Genomic DNA, 21,747 nt, shown 5'->3' on the forward strand with positions numbered 1-21,747 from the left:
GGGCTGGGTGATAGCCGAAGGGCTTTCAGAAAGGCTCCTGCTACTTGGCAGTGCCAACACTGCTGCTCTGCAACACAAAACCACTGAAGAGTTTTTCAACACCTAAGCCAAGAAGACAACCCAGGAACTGTTTGACATCTACTCTTAAGGATTTAAAGGGAGTCATTTTGGAGCCAAGAGGCTGTTCTGTGGCTACAATCTTCTTGCATCCCTTTTCAGCCAACAGCTGAGAAATCACAACAGGCTGGCATTTACACATTGTAGTATTAACTTCACAAGTGCTTAGGGAGTCTGTAGTCCTCATAATCCATGATTTAGCACTTAATTTTAGTGGGTCACCGTGCACCTGCCGTTTAACATAAATGGTGGGAGCCCTAGGGATTTCTTGGGACACATTCTGCTCTAAATATCTCTTTGCTAGGTTAAAACCTTGTAAACAAATGGTTAGTAAGAAGGAGCAGGCACCAACATGTATTTCACACACAGCCCCATTCAGTCCGTTTTAAAAAGGCTGAAGATCCTTGCCATGGCCTGGGGGCTGTCCTCATCAGGAACTGATGCTCCTGTGTATTCATTCCTAAAACTACAATCCATTTGCATTCCAGTACAGAAACATGTTTCAGACACAAATCCATCCTTATGTTGGGTGTGGGGGGAAATAAGTAATTGAAAAAAAACAAACACAAACCAAAACAATTTATCAGCTGCAGGTCACTTAAGGCTATTGAGAAATTTTGGCTGTTCCTCTCCTCTCGGTAAAAGTGTTTCTCCACCAATCTTTGGACCTTTTTTCTCCTAGAAACAAGAACCATGGATGAAAAAAAAAGAAGAGTTAAAACGTGTGGTATGAGATCTTCCCTGACATTGTTTGACAGAAGTTAGGGTAGGGCTAAATCATAGAATCAATAAGCTTGGAAAACACCTCAGAGATCATCAAGTCCAACCTATCACCCAACACCGCATGACTAAGTAAGCCACAGCATGCTTATTTCTGATTAAATATGGACAGGCACTCTAGGAAGCTTGAATTCATGCAACACTGGTCAAAAGCCAACTCTCCATAGTTAAACAAAGCAAAGATTCAGGAACAGAAAGCAAGAGAAAGTTCCTCAAAACACAGCTTGCAGACACCGGTATGTACCTGACAACATGCGGAGCTGCTTGGTATTGTTGGGAGTTCACAAGGGCACTGAAGCAAAGTATGGGAATGAAAGGACACAGAGAAGAAGCCAGAATGCTGAACTGCTCAGGAACTGCTGGCTCACTCACCTTTAGCATCCCATCTCGCTCCCACTTGAAGAGGCCACAGGTACTGAAAGATAAATGTGGGAGGTAAGGACCACTGGTGTTTGCTGCACAAGATGAGGGGCTCCAAAACAAGGCTCACACCTTTCCCACCCTGCTTAGCTTAACACTCCTCTTTTAGGGCATGGCTATGATGTGTTACCTGTGAATGGAGAGTACAGAAACCCCAGTCACTCCTTCCTGAGTCTTATGTCTTACCTGCAGGGCTTTTTTGGGAGCCTGTCAAGGGAAATGGCTCGGTTTCCACAGGGACATTTGAAAAATCGCTTGATGGCTTCATGCCAGTGGTAGTCATGGTTATCCTGCACACAGCTCTCCAGAGGCTTGAAATAGGTGTAATTACACTGTCAGGGAGGAAGGAGATAGAGCATGTGAGACCTGTTCTGTAGGTTGGTGACAGCTGAATGTTCAGAGGAAAGCACCTCTGCCTTCTTCCACCCTGAGGAGCCCACCAGTCAGAGATCATCCTGTGCTTTGTCACTATTACTTCAAAGAATCCTCCCTTCTCTGCCACCACCCTGTGGCCTCGCCCTCAGCAACTCGCGGGGCACACAGTGGCCCTATGTGCGGCCCCAAAACAGATAGGAAAGGCAGTGAGGGAAGGTCCAGCAGGGGCTGAAACTCCAGGAATGGGAGGTAACCCTTCCCTTCTAGAATCTGAGATAGTAACAATGCTCCATTGCTCTTCCTGGCCACTGCAAACTCCCTGGAAATGGAGACAGAGGTAGCCCACCCAGTGTTATTTTTTCAAGGCGCTTTGCTTATTTTAGGAGTCCTGACACAAAGCACTTCAGGGAAGAAACTGGTAAATGTTTTCAGGACACCAGCACCCAAGAAACTCACTGGCATAAACATCAAGCTGAGATGTTCAGCACAGCACTAAGCCTGCCTTGCCAGTGCCTTCAAGCCTCAGCCACTGCATGGGCTGCTCTCAGCAGCCGGCATAAGGAACAAAACTGTCTCCACTCCATCCTCGCCGTGGAGTACAGCCAGGAGAGAGGCAGATGGGAGTCTGCAGGATGGTCCAGCATCATTTTGTACTATCCATGTTCCACTGCCCTGCTGTCACCCTGGCTCTGCTTCCCTCACCGTTTTACACGTCACAACTCGACATTTCACTTCTTTAATGCTCCTCATCTTCTCTTCCAGTTCTTCCTTTTTCACCAGGGGCTGAAAGTATTGCTCCTGCAGTTCAGCCTCAGCCTGTGGGAGCATACAAAAAGGATTATGGGGAGAGAAAAACAGGAAAATCCATTCCTTTGGGCAAATTACTACCAGGCCTGCTTGAAGTAGACTGCAGTCTGGGAGGCCAAAGAAACACCAAATAACCTCTTGGTCCAAACAGTTCATATAGCGCACATGCTGTGCCTCACCAAAACTGAAATGGGCCACCCCTGAGACATACAAGGTGGGGGGCTTAACAACAGCAGGGACAGTGCTGAAACAAGCTCATGCCACCAGGGACAGTACAGGGAGAGGCCAGGTAGCTCATGAATGGAATTGGTTCTTAGCCAAAATACTATGCACCTCAGAAGACTTTAAGACAACTAGGACTTCACACCAAGAGGTGTCCCAGACAAGACAGCTGTGCCACTGGAGGTGCTGTACCTCTGGGAACATGCTCAGCAAAGGTGACCTTTGTGGCCTAGTATAGGTGATCCTGCTTTGGCAGGAGGGTTGGACTAGATCATCTCTCAAGGTCCCTTCCAGCCCCTAACATTCTGTGATTCTGTGAAAGGTCCCCATGGGAGAAACTCAGCCTCCTAGCTCTCCTGGGCAGCTACTGGCACTTTACAGGCTCCACAACTTGCAAAAGGCTTTCTTTGATAATTCACCAACAAAGAAACTTCACTGATACTTTGAGAAAAAACACAGGAAAAAAAAAAAGGCAACCTGATGGCACCTTGACCTTATTATGGCTATGCAACAGTGCTGACTTGCAAGCACTCTGCCCTCTGTGCTCAGAGAAACTTGACCTTACTCATCAGGACAATTTGGTGTCTATGACATGTTTGGTGCCTGCCTGTTTCTTGCTGAAATCATCCATGAGGAATCCAGACAGCTCCTAGTTCTGAGCCCTCAGCCATGGCTGGATTGAGGCCATACCTCTTTCAGGACATCTGTGTGCTTGGACTTGGCATTTAGGATTTTCTGGAACTCTTCTGACTCCAGATAGGCCAGCTGCTCACGCCGTTTCTTTTGGGCAGGCTCCAGTTCATCCAGACCTAGGGGGACAAAAAGGCTCAGTCCTACAGAGACCAAGCTTAAAACAAGGTTGTGATCTCTAACCATGATCACTGCAGGAGATTTTGGAAGTCTTGGGTCAGTCAGGCAGATATTCAGGTCAAAGAGCAGCCTTTCATAGTTCAGAAGGACACGAAGCCAAGTTCAAATATGGCTTCAGAAACAGTGCATCCTCTTTCAAAGCACTGTACTAGGAACTTTCACATGACTCCCAGGGAAGCAAGTAGTGTTGCCTCCCTGAATGGAGAAGCTTTAAAAGGAATGAAGCAATTCATCCAAGACCACAGTAAATTACCAGCAAAAAACTCAAGTTACCCCAGAGAAGGCTCTGAGCAGCCTGATCTAGTATGAGGTGTCCCTGACCATGGCAGGGGGTGGGGTGGAACTAGATGATCCTTGAGGTCCTTTCCAACCTTGACAATTCTATGATTCTAATTCAGATAGCTTCCCAGGTGGGACTGCTTCTTGGTTTCATCAGCCATGCACTACAAATGCTCAAGTGCCAGAAGAAAAACAGACAGAGTGCCATCAGAGATTAGATCTCACACTCTCCCCACAGGCTTAGAGATTGTTTAGCCTTTGCAACAAACTCTTTATGCTCTAAACATACCTAACTGGGCCTCTCTTTGGCACAGCCATTAAGACCTAAACCCAGCAAGCAGAGCTCCACCTATCAGGACATGAGCTTATTTTTGCCATTTTAGAAGGCAACATTACATACCATTCTCTGCTTCTGTACCTTGCAGGTGAGCAACATTTTTCTCAACTCTTTCAACAATTTCTATGACCTCATCAGCACTGGATCTTTTCCTCTTCACACGGTTTGGGTCAGTTTTAGCAAGAACCTGGCCTTTTGCTCGCAGTCGGTATATGGCAGCCAGCTAGAAAACAGGACAGAGCAGACAATGCATTGGTTACCAGTCTGGCCTGGTACCATGTTCCCACTTGCAGAAGCAGCAGAGGAAGTCTGTCAAATGGAGGAGACAAGATCCATGGGTCTGAGCACAGAGCTGGCCAAAGAGAGACTCAGCAAGGCTGCAGTCTAATGCCACAGACAGAGGCCCTGGAGCAGCTCTGGAGGCTAACTACAGGCAAGATGGTAACACAGACCTTGGTACTAACGACTGTCAGGAACTGCAAGTTTCTTGTGTGCTGTGAAGTCTAGTCTGATCCCACAATCAGAAACTCAACTAACATCAGGACTAAGCTAGTATTTCAAAGACTCCTCTACTACCACAAACCATGCTTCTCATAACCTCTCTTCCATAATACTTAGAAGATTCAGAGAGCTGTTACCTTTTTGGCTTCTGCCAAGCTGTCTAGCTTTGGTGTTGGAGGTGGAGACCTGTCAAAGAAGAGGATATCTTCTCCTTCTGAGAAGCCCGTGCCTAGCCTGGGCGTTTGAGGAGTTGACATTTTTGCAGCTTTAGGAAACTCTGCTCCAGGCATCGGGGAATGGACCAAGGACTGTCTGGAGGAGGACGGCAAAGCAGGGCTGCTGGCTTTACTTGTGTTCTGGAGAAATCTTGTAAGACAAGAACAACCCATTGAAAAAGGGACAAGCATCAAAGAGGTAAAAAGGTTTTAAAAACCAGGTAAGAATGGAAGGCATGCAGACTGATCTTCCAATAATTGGCCTTTGATTGCTAAAAAAGAAATCATGCATCAACTCAGACATTCAGGAGAGGAAAACAAGACAAGGGAAGGAATGCACTAGGTTGCTGAAATCCAGAGTGACTTGAAGAAGTCACCAGAAGGACTGAATGATTAATTGCTTTCCAAAATGACAACAACCACCAGAGAGAAACATCAAATGAAGCTGGGACATGGAAGCCAAAAGCACAGAAATGGGCTTCTTTGCAGAATGGGTAGAAAAGCAGGGGGACTCCTTGTCACAAGAGTCACATAAATAGATAGCTTCACATAGGTCCTGGTGAAGAGGTTAGACAGGTTTATGGGGAAAAAAATATTAAGAAATCTTCAGAGATACTGTGACAGACATCATCTTTAGCTTGGCAAGTCCCTGGGACTTGGCTTGGCAAGGCTGGGAGAGTACTTTGGTGAAACATCCTCATGATTGTTTCTAGTCTTATTATCCTCCTCCATGTTCTGTTTTGACTCCTGTTGAGCCTTTTGGGTCTACATCAATCTCAGTCTCACCCAGGGTGGCTCTTCGGAGGTTGTTCTTAGGTTTGTTAACAAGGTATATGCAGAACTCTAGGCAAATCTTAAGGTGCAGAAGACCCTTGCAGGCCAGCAGTGAACAGAACCAGGACTTCTAACCCCTACTCAAATTGGCCTCTTCCGGCCTTGCCTTCCAGTTGCTGGGCACTGTGCTGGAGCCCATGGTTCTCCACTGAATGCTGGGGTACTCCCATTTAAATGAATTTTCTATTAAACCAGCAAAACACGTCCCAGAGTTGTACTGAGGGCCACAACAGAACTCTTCCCATCCGTGTCAGTATCTATTACCTCCTCTGAATCTCTTCAGATCGCTTCTTTCTGGCCTCCAGCAACTTCTGTTTTTGTTGCTTGAGCAGTGCTGAAGCTGAGATAGATTGGAAACTGGCCTCTTGCTTCTTTTCAGCACCTGGGAAAAAAACCCAAACAAAATCAAAATGAAAAGCTGCTAGTGTTTGCTCAGAAGGAAGTAGAGTGTTTTCAGGAGTGGGTTTTCCTTCATGCAAGATGACAATACCTGCTTTGGTCCAGTGTTTGCAGAGGTTTCGTGCTCCAAAAGTTGGCTGTGCCAGCAGTTCCTTGAATTCCTCAGAACACTGCATGGGTCTGTTTGCTGCACCTGGAGCATAAAAGGCATAGATACGTAAGATTTGGAGCCAGGAAGGGAAGCAGATCTAACTTCAGAGATGGAGGAGAGTGGTCTAGGTCAGAAGAACCCCCTGAAAGTAATCTGAGTTAGCATTTCCTCAAAGCAAGCCAACTTCTACGTTATATTTGATTGCCCAAGGTCTTGTCCTCACAGAACACATCACAGAGACATTTCTGCCCTGCCAACAGTTTCATCAGTCAGTCAGTTCCCCATTAGCCTTGGCTGTCTGTGGTGCTCCCATCGTTCCTATTTTCAGATTGCCTGGAAGCCCTGAAGCCAGCACATCTTATCCCTGGAGAGTTAAGGGCACCTAAAAGCTAGAGACAGGACACACACTGTCTTGTCTGAAATGGAGGGAACTGAAGGATGTGAGTAGACCTCTAAGTTGCATCTAGGGCACACACAGTTTGACTAATCTGTCATCTACTCTCCAACGAGCACAGAGGGCATAATATTAAGTGCTTTACAGAAACAAAACGGAGGCAGAGAAGATTAGTGACATCCCAACAGCTATGGGCTTTGAAGATCACAAATTAAAGCACTAGAAACAGGCCAGGTACTCAGGAGATCCCCTGCATTGCAGATCTGACTCCAATTTATACTGAGTATTCCTTGGAAGCTTTCAAGATTGGCAGAAGTAATTTATTTTAATCAAATAAAATAAATTCTCTGGTTCAAAGTTCTTAGAATTCCAATTCCCATTAATCTGGCAAAGATCTTCTGTCACTGTCCAAAGACAGAACAGGAGATGTAATTCAGGGGCACTGATGAAAAAAAAAAGATGCATGGGGCCACACAGTTGCTTAGTTACATTTGCCTTGCAGCTGCAGTCTCAAGAGGGAAGATGAGTTTCAATCAATTGAGAAAGCTGCCTGCAAGCAGCTGTCTCTGTAGCAAACCAATGGCCAGATTCATTCAGAGAGTAGCAGGGTCCTGAGACACATCTACACATTAACCAGGAAGTATCTGGAAGGTGAAGAGACTACATGGGTAATTAGGTACCAATTTTCTGCTTGGTCTCCTGGACAATTGCATCAACTCCTCTCACAACCAGGTTGGAAAGAGTGGTTTGAACCTTCCTTTTTGGCATCGCAGCTGCTGCACTAGAAAGAAGAAACAAAAACAGAACATTAGTTTTCCCATGTTTAGAGCAAGGGAAAAGAGCTCAAACACTAGCTCCATGCTTCCACAGAACTCCAACTACACTAAAGGTCTTGATCCAGCTGTGACTCAGGTCTTTCTACAGCTGTCTGAAGGGGGATTTGGATGAAGGACCTGGCCCCTCCATGCTAGTTACGCGATCCATTTTTATCTGCTGTAGATCTTGATCACTCAAGATGTGGGGTGCACTAATGTCTCTTCATTAACACAGAGGTACTGCATTAATTCAGCTGAGGAAGAGAGGAGGAAATACAGAATACACACAGTCTGGGATTAAATGCAATGGGCCCTAATGAAACGGGGCAAGGGAATGGCACTGAAAAGTGCTCATCTGGATGACTCCAATGCTCAGCATCTCACTAGAAAGTTCATTTCATCTACTGAAACACAAAGCTGCTTGGCTTCACAATGCAGTATTAATTTAGAGGTCAAATCACCCCACATCACATCTTAGTGCTGATAAAATTTTCCCATCAAGTAGCAGGTCTGCTACCACAAGAAGCCAGGAGGATTACACCGAATGTGGGGCATTTTTGACTCTTTGGTGAATGTGCTTAGGTCAAAGGGATCTCTGACTAGCCAGACCCCCTGAGAGACACCTTCAGGCTCACTTATGTATTGGGGAGGTAATCTGTTCAAATGCAAGGGAAATAAGTAGTTTATCTTACACTGAGGCTGCATATGCAGCTGAAGAGACACCTCCATAGTAAAACCCATCCTGACACAGCCTCTCCTTCAAGCCGGGATTCTTCCGACCAGCTTTTCTGGGGATGCGGCCACCAGAGAAGGTGGACTGCAGATCTGCCCGCTTCGAGCTGATCTTCTTGTACTGGGACTGTATGTGATACTGACAGTATTCACAGTCTTTCTGCAAAGAAAAGGAAGAGGCTTGCTGCAGAACACTGGCAATGACAATTTACTTAATTCTTCTCACTCATGCATCCTTCTATGGCCAAACCGAAGTGACACCTCTGTTGTAGTACTCCAGCACTGGAGCAGCTCAGCAAACACATGCCCACAGTCCAGCAACAAAAACCAAAAGTAAAATTGCCCACAATAATCACTGGAAAGAAAACCTGTGCATCAAAGAGTTTTAAGGCTATTTCTTGGCTCAAGTCAACTCATAGCCCAGGACCTCTTGCCCAGATTCAGTAGTCTGTATGTGGTTTTCTTACTGGTATGAACACAAAGGAAAACTAACACCAGAGCAAGGTATTTCATGCACTCATTTCAAATTAATCCTCTGTGGGAGGTTAGAACCAACAGTAGTGAGCCTGCTAGTCAAGAGAGAGCAGAGCCATGAACATGCTTATTAAAGGTGTTGTTTAACATTTTACCAAAGAAAGAAAAGTACATCTCCATTCTCACTGATACTCATCTGCCCCAGATTTGTGTAACTGCAATTATCCCACAACCAAATATTTTTGTCACTAATTAGACAGCCTGTTCCTCTGCCAGACAGCCTCCATCTATGGTTTGTTCCAGGTGGCACTGGCACATCTCACTGATACCGAGAGCCTTGTGCACAGCCACCTCCTGCATGAAATGACATAGCCACCACAGCCATGAAATGACATAGGTCATAAGTTATTTAAACTAGTAAAAAAGTCAGTACTGTCCCCATAAAAACAATCTCAAACACTTTTTCACCTCATCTCCAGTGCCCCACATTCAGGTAAAAGTATTCTAGCAGCCTGCAAGGATGCTGAACAAGGGAACTCATTGGGTTGAAACCATCCCTGGAAACCACAACCATTTGGAAGAGAAACCTCCCATTGTTTTATTTTGGATGACCTCTCTAGTGCAGTACATGGAACCTTGCAGCAGCACAAAGTCAGGTGTGGAGACAGCTGCTACTATGTCAGCTGTAGTTTCCTCTGGGTTTAATTTCTCAGTGTCTCCATTCACTTTGGTCAGCTTCAAGTCAAGATCCAGAAACAGGTTGAACAGTTGGAACATCACAAAATCAACAGCCAGATTTCTACCAACAGCTAAAGGATGTCCTAACTACAGAGATGCTGACCAGGTTCACAATCTGTGCACAAGGGTCTCCATTTTTCTTCCTGGCTTTACAGGTGCCCATGTCCAGAGCTTCTCCCATGAGAAGAATCTTCTGGGGATGGTCAACAGACAAACACACCTAAAAAGAAAGCAGAACATGCCTTGAGGAGGACTGGATGGGTGTCTCTCAATGTCACTGGTTTAGCTCTGGTCCAGTTTGGTACCTCTGGTTTTAACAATGCAGTTTCAAAATGCAGGCTTAGTTAAGAAAGCCACATGTCCTGTTCAGATTGAGAAAAGGAAGCAAACAAACAAAACCCAAACCAAACAAAAAAACCCCAACCAAACAAAAAAAAGTCTTTCTCACAAAGAGATGAAAGATGTTGGACTTTTGTGCTCAGAGCCTCAGGAAACCAAGGGCCAGCAAAGGCAGATCTGCACTCTAAATGAGGGTCATGCACAACTGCTTGGCTTTGATGCTATTGTGGCAACCACATTGAGCAGAGGACAGGAAGAGATGTACTGGAGCTCTGTCCCTCTGTGTGTCTAGGTTCAATCAAAACAGACTCCTGTGCAAGGAGAGTGTCCACTTCAGCCAGAGATACTGAGAGTTGAGTCTGTAGGTAAGAACCACCGAGTTTTGATGTTGTTCTAAGTATGTATATGTTATAGACAAGAAGAACTATTCTTAACAGTGAAATCCAACCCTTACATGAAATCTAGAATGACTTTCTACTCACATGCAGGACTGTCTACTGCTTATTCATGGTAATTTAAGCAATTATATAGCTTAATAGGCAATTAATGAGGTTCTTAATCTTTCCTTTTGGAGAAGTTAAAATGCCAAACGCTACATCACCAGCAACTACATTGAAATTCCCCTTGTCAGTAAAAATGGTTTCTATTCCAGAGCAATTAAAAAGATATTAAAAAAATATTAATCTATTAGCAAAATGAAACCACCTTAAATGTTCTGATACATACAGAGAAGTGTTCAGCATGTTCTGCATTTATGAGTAATTGATAAATCAAGAGAACTACTATATATCAATTTACTATATAGAATACATAATTTCTTTAATAAATCAAATACTGCTTCTTCTCAGTCATGATTTTGGAACCAGGGAACATTTTGCAATCACACCTGAGGCTTAAATTAGAAGACAGAAATGAGCTTCCCCACCTTCTTCAACTTTAAGAGACCTTTAGGCTGACATAGGCATTGCCCTGAAGTAGCTAAAAAAACTGAAATACACTCCCTATATCTGTGGTGGAGCCAACTGCTACCAAGAGCAGATGAAACACTTGAACAAACTCCAGTTTTAAGTACTTAATAGGACTTCTTGAAGTACAGTCTTCCACAAAACCAGGAGCAAATACACGCCACACATATCTGAATGCAGTTCAAACTGCTTAGTCAGACTGATGCAATTCCAGCCTTAACGTCTGTTCCAAAGCCAATTCTCAAGCAGATATGAGAAAGCTCATCTCTGGGTTTTTGTCAACAGCTGATGGGCAAGGGAAAAATCCTCTCACCTCATCTGAGCCTTCCTTAGGTTTCATAGGGTTAGCATTGAGCAGCCCGATGACTGTGCCTTGGTCTGTCTTCCAATGCTCTTTGTGGACCTCACCGAACAAGAACAGTGAGACACACTGATTGAGATCCCGCAGGTCATTCAGCCGCCAGATGCTGAAGGTTCTGCCCTGGAACAGACATAAGCTTTTTTCAGTTCTCAGTACAAGGACACTGATTGCATCCCCTCTTGCTGCTTCTGATTTCTAGGGAAATGATGGAAGCAGAATGTACTGGTGCATTTAAAAACAAGAGGGCTATCCAGAACAACTGAGGGTCAGACCCCTTTTTTTTTTAGCACTGGCATTTAACATCTAGCAGTGGACAAATAAGCTAAAGATATATTTATGCTATGGTTGCATTAGCCAATGCTACTGTCCAGGACAATTGCACCAGACAAGCTAAGGACTTAGCCTGAGGACTAAAAGCAGCATCACTGCGTGAAACTAGATGTTGAGCCAAGATGTTTAATACAGCAGCTTTTCATTAACTACATGGAGTTGGTTGATTAAGTTGAAAATCTAATTAGTTTCTCAGGAAAGAAGAGCAGCATTCCACTTGCACTGAGCAAGGGATACAATGAAGTTACTTACATTGTTTGCACTCTGAGGAGTCACCTTCTTCACTATGACTCCAAATGTTACCCAGTCTATTTCCTCCAGTTTCTCTGCAGCAAGTTTGCTCTTCAGCTGGGACAGTCGGATGAGCTTCCGGTTAGCCATTTTCCTGTCCATTTCAGCAGAAGACACACGGGGTTTTCTAGGTCAAGACAAAGTATGCAAAAGAGAACACTTAGAGACAATCAAAAGCATCCAACATTCTCCTGGGGAGACTATGTCTTGCTGCAAAATGCCTCCGTGCCTTGGTTCACCCTGAGGTCACTGAAACAAACCCCCTTGGCTCAGGACACTGTACAAATACCAGAAAGCTACTGATCATGACGGATTTTGTCCAAATAGCTGCACTGCAACTTCAGCCCAAGCCTGCAGTAACTCCGTTCATTTCAGGAATGACCGAATCAGACTCTTCTGTGAGCACGGTTTGGAAATCTAGCTTGGTTTCTGGTGAGGAAACACACCGTGAGTATTCAGAGACCTCTTGTGGCCACAGCGAGTATGGAGAGCACAAGTGGCTCCGGGGTTGCGGGGTGGGGGGGGCTTCTTAGGCTGGAGCAAAGTCCGCTCAGTTGGAGCACAGCTGGCTTTGGACATGCCCATTGCTTCCCTCCTCCACCAGTGAGGACATACCATGGAATGCAAGGCTAATAAAATGCAAGGGATTTTTTTTGGAAAAGAGGAAAGGTAAAAATAGAAAAAGAAACATGGTAATAAGCCGTGGGCCTAAGTCAGCGTGCCCTGTTTACTGATCAAGCAGCTACTTGCTTTGGCTTTGTGTAACATCCCCTAACAACAACTGACTATCAAGACATGGTTTGATGATGTCTATACAGCAAATCAAGAATCCAGTTGTCCATGCACCACGGGACATTGTTGCTTTCTCTCCCATTAATGGAGGGTGATGTCCCCAGAGAGCCCAGTGATGGGCTGCTGACCTTAATCTCAGTCCTGAGAACGTTTCCACAGACACGGGCTGAGTTGTTGTACTGGAGCACAGAGGCACATGAGGAGTCTTCTCTCTGGTCACCTTACTGGGAGTGTTCCCTGCTGCAGACTTGAGAGGCTGGAATGCCAGACTGAGGACTTGCTGAGGAGGGGGAGTCTTGTTCTCTTTAGCAGGAAAAAAAGAATCTTGATAACAGAAGAAAACTTCTACATAAAAACACCACTTACTTGCACCTGACTGAGAAAGGAGTCCATATAATGAACCTAAGAAGGTGTAAAACTGTCTTATCTGTATCAGACTAGTCTTCCAGTCTGATGGGAACTGACAGCTCCACATCAGTTACATGTAATGCAAGCAACGAATTCTGCCTGCTGAGGCGCTTCCTATAGCATTTTCCAGGCAAGCTAAACTGTAGGATAGACATATGCAAGCCAGAGTGCTGTCCAAATTAACCATAGCACCTGTTACAAAAAATACAACAATTGTGTCTGTAATAAGCTCTCTTCTACTGTGACCAGGCTGCTACTGGTGCACTGACTAGTGTAAAACAATCCTGTGTGTGTCCACACTGCTGCTGTGAATTAGACACTTTTAGCAGTGTGCCTCAGTGAAGGACAGACTGAGAATGGTACCTGCTGAAGGTGCTTTTGATTTCTGGAGTCCTCGTTTGGCTGGTGGTAGAGGACTGTCCAGCTGGGCTGAGAAGCATGGTGACTCTTGCAGCTGCTGAACTTTTCTTTCCTTTAACGATGGACAGGCAGATTTACCTGGCCAAGGGAAAAAACCAATTGTATCTAAGAGATCTCAGGATCTGGATTCAAACACTCAGAACTGCTCTAAACTAAGTAATTCTCTGAACAACAAGCCCAAGTCAAATTTCCCATATAATTTTATTGCTACACCTTATGAGCTACAGCAGCAAACATATCTGTATTTTCTAGGTGTATCAACATCTACCAGTAAGAGGGACACTTCCTTTTCTGGAGTACTTCCTTTTCTGGAGTACTTCCTTCATGAAAGCTGCCCTACATAGCATCAATTTAAGATGTAGCTACCAAAACTGTGGCTTGTTGATGTAGCCTGTAGATGCAGAAAACAACCTGTGTGGAAAGATACCACATTTCCATTCTGCCTAGCTACTTAGTGTCCACTTCAGGGTTATCTGGAGTCTTGCCTGCAAATTGCATGTTGGTAGGCCAGCAAATCACAAACCCGTTTAATTTGTCTCATTACCAGGTGTTTTCTTCTCAGGGCCTGAGCTGGATTGCTGCCCAATAGCAGTCTTCTGCAACTGCTCCTGTAATGTCTTCATCTGTTCTTGCAATTTTCTCAGCTCAGCTGGGAAAGAGAGAAAAAGTAAAAGGATTATAATGAAGGCAGCAGGAAGCTATTGTAAATGGGGATTTATGAGTTCCCTGGAAGTCTGGCAGTTTCACATCATCATAGAAAATTAGAAAACAAAGACTAGAGCCACAGTACAGATTTCCTTGATTCTGCATAGCTCACAGTGAAGGGATGCTTTTTCATGCAGCCTGGAGCTAATTGCTCTCATAAAAATATTTGAACTCACTATTTTCCTTGCCATGTTTCACATTATCATTCCTGCTGAACATAAGACAATTTAAATAGCTGATGATTGCAATAATTATTGTTAGCTTCCAATGTAATCAAGCATGTGGCCTGGACACAGGATGGCTCAGTGGCCAGGTCTGCTACCTCACTGACTGGTAGCGAAAAACCTCCTGCTAATAAGTCCTAAGGGGGAAGAGAGAATTGTGCTGTTGACAGATGCCAGGCTAACTGCCCTGAAGACAGAAGCAGCATTGCTCTTCATCAGACAAGGTGCAGGTACATAGGCAACCTTCTCTGTCCTGCTCAGCAGAGCTAGTTTACTTTCCTTAGCTTACTTCAGTCTTTTTTTCCTTTTCTTTTGGGATAACAGGTTTGGTGAGTTTGGCCTCTGAGAACCGAAGACTTTCACAAGGACTTTCTGTATTCTCTGTCTGGGCACCATCCTAAACCGAGAAGCAGCAGACCCTACCTTCTGCATGCTAGCTCTCTAGAGACAAGATATATAGGATAAAACAGATAAAAGATGCTGTTACAGAAACCTTGCAGTTCTTGGTTGGTCTTCTCTTTTGCCTGACTGGAAGTTGAAGTAGGGACAGTTTCTTCTGCTTCCTCTTCTTCTAGCAGATCATCCACATCTCCAAACAGCGTAGTCAAGTTCTCCTTCTGTTCCTCAATCAAGTTTTCCTCATCATTGACCTCCTCGGTGTAGGATGCATCATCTTCTGCATCAAAGAGCTCATCATATTCATCTGGTTCTCTCTCCTCACTGTCTGGGGCATCTTTCTCCTGAGGAGAATTTCCCTCTTCAGTTGCCTCACTTTCTTCCAGCAGGGAGGCCAGCAGATCCAAGTCATCATCAGCTAAGGCAAAAATTCAACTCATCATTACTACTTTCCAATTCAAGGAAAGTTGGCATGAAATAAAGTATCCATAGTACTCTAATCACAAGCTAATGACAACCAAAAGTAAATCATAACAGTAAGCAGCATTCTTTAAAAAATGACTCTAACTTTGTCTAAAGGAAGATAAAGCATCTTCTTGCCATCTGGATGGACAGAAATCTGGTTGTAGATGCTCTAAGTTTATGATTCAGGCTGGCTGGTCAGCAGAAAATGTACAGGCTACTTCATGCTAGCTTTTCCTCCTATTCAACTGCTTGTACAACAGCTGCTGTTACAAAGAAAAGCCTTTGGACCTGTAAAGGTGTATCCAGGAGCTTTAAAGACAACCAGGTGGCTTTTGCCAACAGAAGCTGAAGAGGAAGATGCAAGGCAAGCTATACTAAGAAAACAGAAAACAAACAAAAGGATTAAGGGAAAAAATAATGGGGAGAAAAAAAATCAAAGGAAGAGAGATAGGAATGGGACAGAGCAGAAATTAACATCGGGACAGACCAAGAAATTTATTTAGCTTTTGCTACTGAAGAATACAAAACCAAGGAAAGGATAGAGCAACCTCACAGAAAAGTGTCAACAATGAAGACAAGGGGCAGCCTCAAAGGCTTCCAAAGCCTCAAAGTGAAGTCAGTGCAAGATAACTTCCTTTGATAAAAGGTTTACCAAGTGTTCTGAACACTTAAACTTATTAAGTAACATATTGGTCAGAACATGAACTTCCTACTGAACATAAAAGAGTACTTTCCTCCTTACCATCCATGATTTCACCAGGATTTCTTCAAGAGCTCCTCAAGGAAAAAAATCTCTGTTATGGGGAGATCAACAGTGATACTGTTAAAGTAGATATAGATCAACTAGAAATACACACTGTGTTCAGGCTCCTGATCAGATGATTTGCCTGATTCGTTTACAGCTGCAGATGAAGACTCCATTAAATTTAAAACCTTCATGTATATTTTCCACACCTGGAATCTGACCTGTTGTGAACTTGCTACAGAGTAAGTCCCTTACTTTTAGGAAAAAAGTCAGTAACAGACACAGATTTTAAGAAATGCTTACTGTATTCTTCTAGTAATAACCATTTCCATCTCCTCAGTCCAGTGATAGAATCATAATTAGCATTCAACTGAAGCAAATCTACTGAAAGGGATTCAGTCTTCTTTTGAAAATGGAAGGCAGAGGTTTCACTCTCACACAACACAGTTCTATGCATAGGCAGACAGAAATGGCCAAGGGAAGGCTGGATACCAAGAAATCTACTGAAGATGGATCATTCACAAATCCACACTCTGTGCTTACAGGGCTTCCTGCTGCAGACTTCGGTTTCGCCCATAAACTCCACTTTTAATAGTGCTCTCTTGCTCCAGAATACTTTCAGTAAAGAACACACAGGAGCAGGCGCGGCTTGTGACCGCCACACTGCCCCGGGCTCCCGCTGCCCCTGTCTTGCTGGTGACACTGGCCCAGTCATCCACGTCGTGATGGGAACCATCCCGAGTGGCCGCGGCGGGTATTCCCGGAATCTCCCCCTGCCTCTCTCCTGAGCGCCAGCCCCGGGCTCGGCTGTAACGCGCCCGCCGCCTCCTTCCTTCCCACGGACCCCATCCCTGCCCCAGTGGACCCCCGGGCTGCACATCCACACACGGACAGCCTCAAAGATCCTCCTTCCCCACACAGCTCCTTTGCCGCTCGGCCACCTCCCCCACCCAAGGGACTTCCAACCTCCTCCAGAGTTTCCCTGCAGGGTTTCCGATTCCTCACCCCAGCCTCTATTCTGCTTCGCCACGAAGACCGCTTCCGGGACCCTCGGAGGCGCCGCACCTCCGATCACCCCAACGCTCCCCGGCCCTTCCCTCTCAGGGTCCCGCTCACCGCCAGCCGCGCGCTGCCCGGCACCCGCCAAAATTCCAACCGGCCCCGGCCCCGCCCCCTCCCGCGCATGCGCGAGCGCCCTTGCGGGGTGCGCGCGGCTACGCCGTGCTTAGCCCTGGCAGCACGGGGAGCGAGGGCTGCTTCCTGCTATGTGGTTGTGGGCGAGCGGGGAGAAGGAGGATGTCCGTTGGTGTTTGGACCAAGCGAGCGGGCGATGGCGGCGTAGAGAAGCGCTGCTGTGCTGAGCGAAGTCATGGGTGTGAGGGTGACGCCGTCATGCCCTTGCTGAGCGCCTCAGTGGAGCTCTGTGCAGTGCCACAGCCTGCCTTGTGATGAGAGGACTGTGTACACAGCCCTGGGATGGCTGTGGGTGAGACGGCTGAGCTGCGAACCTGCCTGTGTCTGGTCAGAGTGGCCTCCAGGAGCAGTTACAGCAGGTACCATAGACGTGTGATTTACCTAAACTGTCTCAGCAATTGTGTTAACCCAGCAAACTAAGGTACTGATGTCCTGTGCAGTTGAGAGGATTTTCAGTCTGGTTCAGTATTTCTTTGAGCAAAACCGGTTCTCTGAGAAATAGTATTTCTGAACGTCTTATAAGGCCATTGTTTTAGTCCCATTCTCCTTGTATCAATTACATGCAGAAATCACCACCCAAAAGCCAGATGGCTAGGCATTCCAATCTCACAATCACACAATGTTTTGGCTTGAAAGTGCCCTTTAAAGGTCACATAGTCCAACTTCCCTGCAGTGAGTAGGGACATCTTTAATTAGATCAGGTTGCTCAGAACCCCATCCAACCTGATCTTGAATGTTTCCAGGGATGGGACATCTACCACCTCTCTGGGCACCACTCTCTGTAAAAAATTGCCCCTATGTGTCTAGTCTAAATATACCTTTTTTTTTTTTTGTTTAAAACCATTACTCCTTGTCCTATTACAACAGGTTCTATTTAAAAGATTATCCCCACCTTTCTTACCAGCCTCTCTTAAATATACATGAGGTATTGGAGCTCAGATCCCAAGACTCTTGCACTTAGTCCATCCTGCAAGACAATAAACAAAGAGAGATTGTCTCTGGTATTTGGAAGCCAGCAGTACAATTACCAAGTTAGAGACTATAAATTAAGGACAGAAATTCTGTGGTAACTGAAGGAATTGAGATGGCAGAAAAAAAATCAGAGATAAATGGTTTGCTGAGTAGCTGAAAAGTTCTGCCAAGCTGTATGGTGTGTTTTTGAGTTTTCCCCCAACTGTGTGGGGCAAACTCATTCTGGATGCACCTGCGTGAGTTATGCTTATGCAAAGGTGTTCCAGGAGTCCATGAAATGAATGACAGGGAGGAGCATGTGGGCGCTGAAGGCCCGAGGAAAGTCCTCTGTACTGCTGCTCATCCACAATAGAAGCAGAAAACTGCCTTGTGCCCCACCTTGGCATGGGTGCAAATCCATGAGCAGGCATCAGGAGGCAGTATAATTTGTATTTTCCATCCCTGTGGCTGCTAATTGCTATTGTGACCCAGACTAATCACAGAGCATCACCAACTTCCCCTACTCTCCAGCCACTGGAATAATGATGGCTTGCCTGCTTCTGCAACCTGAAGTTTGCAAATTCAGAGATACCTTGATGCTCCCAAATCTCAAGCCCACCTTGTGGGACTGTTCTGGCCCTTTCCCAGTCTGGATTTTTAGATCTAAAGTGGAATGACACCCTCCTGGTTTCTGTTCACATTAAGACAGGGTATTGATCACACTGCTTCACAGGGAATGTCCTTTGTTAAGAACAGACACGCCAACAAGCAGTATTTCGTGGATGTGTGGCATCTAGTCATCTCAAAACACAAATACATTTTATCTCCTCTTTTGTCTAAGGGAAAACAAGGGAGATGTAACCTTAAATCTGTGCTAATGAGCATCTGCTGGCCATGGCCACCTGTCATGGTAGCACATCTCTCCTCTGGACTGCAGTTAATGATGAGAACACAGGCAAATAATCCTCCCTGTTGCATAAACAGGATTCAGGCGTCTTGGGGTTCTGCTCTTTGCAGTTCTGTGTCCCCTGATCTGTACAATTAGACATACTATCTTATCTTTCTGTGAAGACCTACTCCAGCCAATGCCCATGTCTTCCTGTTAGTATTTCTGTGCTAAGATCCCCTTCTCTTTCTGAAGTCTCTTAAAATGATTAATTTTGACTTGACAGATGCATAAATAATTTCTCCTTTGGCCTTTCACATTGATTTTCTGTGTTTTCATTAAGGCTAATGCTCCTTAGGTGAAATGAGCTCTATTATCATTCTATTAGTTTGATTTTGGCCTACTAGCATTTACATCAGATTTTGATCATTGCAGAATCCATAATTATCACAAAGCACCTCTAATAAAATTGGATTCAGGGGAAAAGTCCATAAATCCTACTGTCACAAGGAACCAATTAAAAGCCAATAAGAGATTTCATCTGCTAGAGGTACTTGTAATTGATGAAGTTGCAACCAAACAAATAATTCTTCCAACAGTTTTCTGTCAGCTCTTGAGTTACCGGAAATTATGGATGAAGCTGTGTGAGAACATGAGATATATCTGACAGAAAACAAGAATCTGGATTCTGCAGGAGATAATCAGAACAGTGACAGCCAGTAAAACAATAGTGACTCCTCATTTTAATTACAAGGGCACAAAAGGAATTGTTTCTCCTGGTAATGGTAGCTGAGAACTCCCTGACAGCATGACATGAAAAAAACCCAAACACTAAAGGAAGATTTTCTTTGGCCCAGGAAACATCTGCAGGTATTTTTCTTGTGGATATCTTATGCATATTTATCTGTTCAGCGTGAAACATAAATCTTACACTATTGAGGCCTTTGATTTGAATTAATCAGGTCTAGAATAGCTTGTTTCAGGTTTAAGACAAAATATTGAGGTAAATACTGAGTCACAAAGTTTTTTATTTCCAATTCCACAATTGATCTGTTCACCAATCCTCTGTGGTTTGGATCTTCATCCACCAGATCATTTTGAGACGCACTTAATTTATGGAAGTAGGCTGACAGGAGAACGTCATGCACAAGCACAAAATATCTGCTCTGACTTGGCCCATTCATTTGTGGTAGCCAGCATCCCTGAGGCTTTCTCCTACAGAGTTGTTCCATTCTCCTTAGCTCACCATCACAATATAATCTATATATACATAAATTCCACTGCACAAGCAGCTCTCTCAGAGGCTGTACCATTCTTCTAATGTTTAGAATGTCAAAATACAGATGCATGTTGATCAGCCACATGTGACCTGATCTTTACTGTCTTTTGGAAGAAGAGCATTCCTGCCCCAGTGCCTGAGAAGCTGTGCTGCTCCCCATTAGCCATCACCGATGGAAAGCAGCAATGCTTGGACTTCGTACCACAGCTTCACTTTTCCTTGAGAATGGCCTGCATGAATTTGTCTGAGGCTGCGTGCCCAGTGCAGTCTTCCATGTGCTAGAACATCTCTCTCTAAACCAGAACCTCTCTTCCAGGTGCACAAATACGCCCTTTCTCCTCACTAGGCAAAACACTGAGCTGGGATAGATGCCATGAGCACAGTGAAGAGAGAACAAGCAATGTCAAAAAAAATAATTAAGAAAAAAAAAAGAAAGCTTCTTTCAGCTAATCTCTCTTAAAATTGGAACACAGCATTTTTGGAAGTGAACCCCTCCCCATGAAGTAAGTCACAGGAAAGGCGGTGGACTGGTTACTGCCAGACACAGAGCATAGTCTCATATTTCTTTCAAACAGATGACACACCTCCTAAGCCATGTCAGGGAGGGTGAACACACGACTCCTTCACATGCACAGCAATGCTGTGAAGGTGGCAGATGTGTAAGGAGATGTGTTTGAACTCTGGGTCTTGCCTCCCTGGTGTAGTGCTTATGGGGACAGGACTGCCCTTCTGTTGCTCAGCACCGAGAGTCACTGTCTCCATTTCTGGTGTACGTGGGAACTGTGAAACCCTAGGGTGTAGAACTAAAAACATTGCTAACTGTAGTCCTATTATAATTTGTCCTGACATTTAAGACCTTTCAATATATATTCTGACTGAAACACAGTATGTGATTACTTGCATAACAGGTACAGAAATAGCTGTAGTTTTCCATTGACGAAAAAGTGGCATTGATGGAAACCTGTTAAGTCTGATGCAGTGCCATCTCCTTTGTCCTTTGCCTGATTTACTGAATCTATTTCCCATAACTCCTGCAATGGGCTAAAACAAACACTGTCATCATAGCTGTCAGTTTTCTGTTTAGAAATTCCCATGTGGGACTACTTGAGGCTCACCTGGTGAATAACTAATGTTACAATGGTTTTTTGCCCTGATTTAGCATCTTCTGAGTAGAATTCATGTCCTTTTTAGTTAATAAACTTCATGGTTTTATCAGACTAATGCTGAAAATCTAGCATTCTGGCCAGACTGCGCAGTAGTAGCAGTTTATGGTGACTATAGTACTATCCTAAAAGAAGCTGGATACCTGAAGAAATCAACCACTTTCACTCATACTACTTCCGTGGGAAGCTGTTGAGCTTCCTTTCCCTGCAGTTTCCAACAATGCAAACATTAGCTATTTGCAAAAGACACAGAACTCCTCATTTGCATGGATCCCAGCAATTTGCTGGTTCATATTCTGTTGAGTTGTACATTTTCCTCCCCTATGCAATGGCAAGCTAAGAACCATTTTTGAGACAAAAACACCAGGGAGGG

The 21,747-nt window shown here is 44.7% G+C and overlaps 1 protein-coding gene across 1 annotated transcript; it reads right to left on the minus strand.

Annotated features, from left to right (window-relative positions):
- Window positions 1-711: 711 nt before the first annotated feature.
- Window positions 712-16,616, minus strand: MCM10 (minichromosome maintenance 10 replication initiation factor). Its single transcript, XM_054177844.1, is given in 20 exon segments — window positions 712-795; window positions 1,270-1,312; window positions 1,504-1,649; window positions 2,395-2,508; window positions 3,412-3,530; window positions 4,271-4,430; window positions 4,846-5,074; window positions 6,022-6,139; window positions 6,248-6,349; window positions 7,382-7,482; window positions 8,209-8,408; window positions 9,564-9,680; window positions 11,078-11,245; window positions 11,708-11,873; window positions 12,667-12,841; window positions 13,310-13,444; window positions 13,911-14,015; window positions 14,789-15,109; window positions 15,899-15,950; window positions 16,518-16,616. Coding segments are annotated over 20 exon segments (2,754 nt in total).
- Between the last annotated feature and the right edge of the window lie 5,131 nt (window positions 16,617-21,747).

Source organism: Dryobates pubescens, chromosome Z (assembly GCF_014839835.1).
Source record: "Dryobates pubescens isolate bDryPub1 chromosome Z, bDryPub1.pri, whole genome shotgun sequence".
Lineage (NCBI taxonomy): Eukaryota > Metazoa > Chordata > Aves > Piciformes > Picidae > Dryobates > Dryobates pubescens.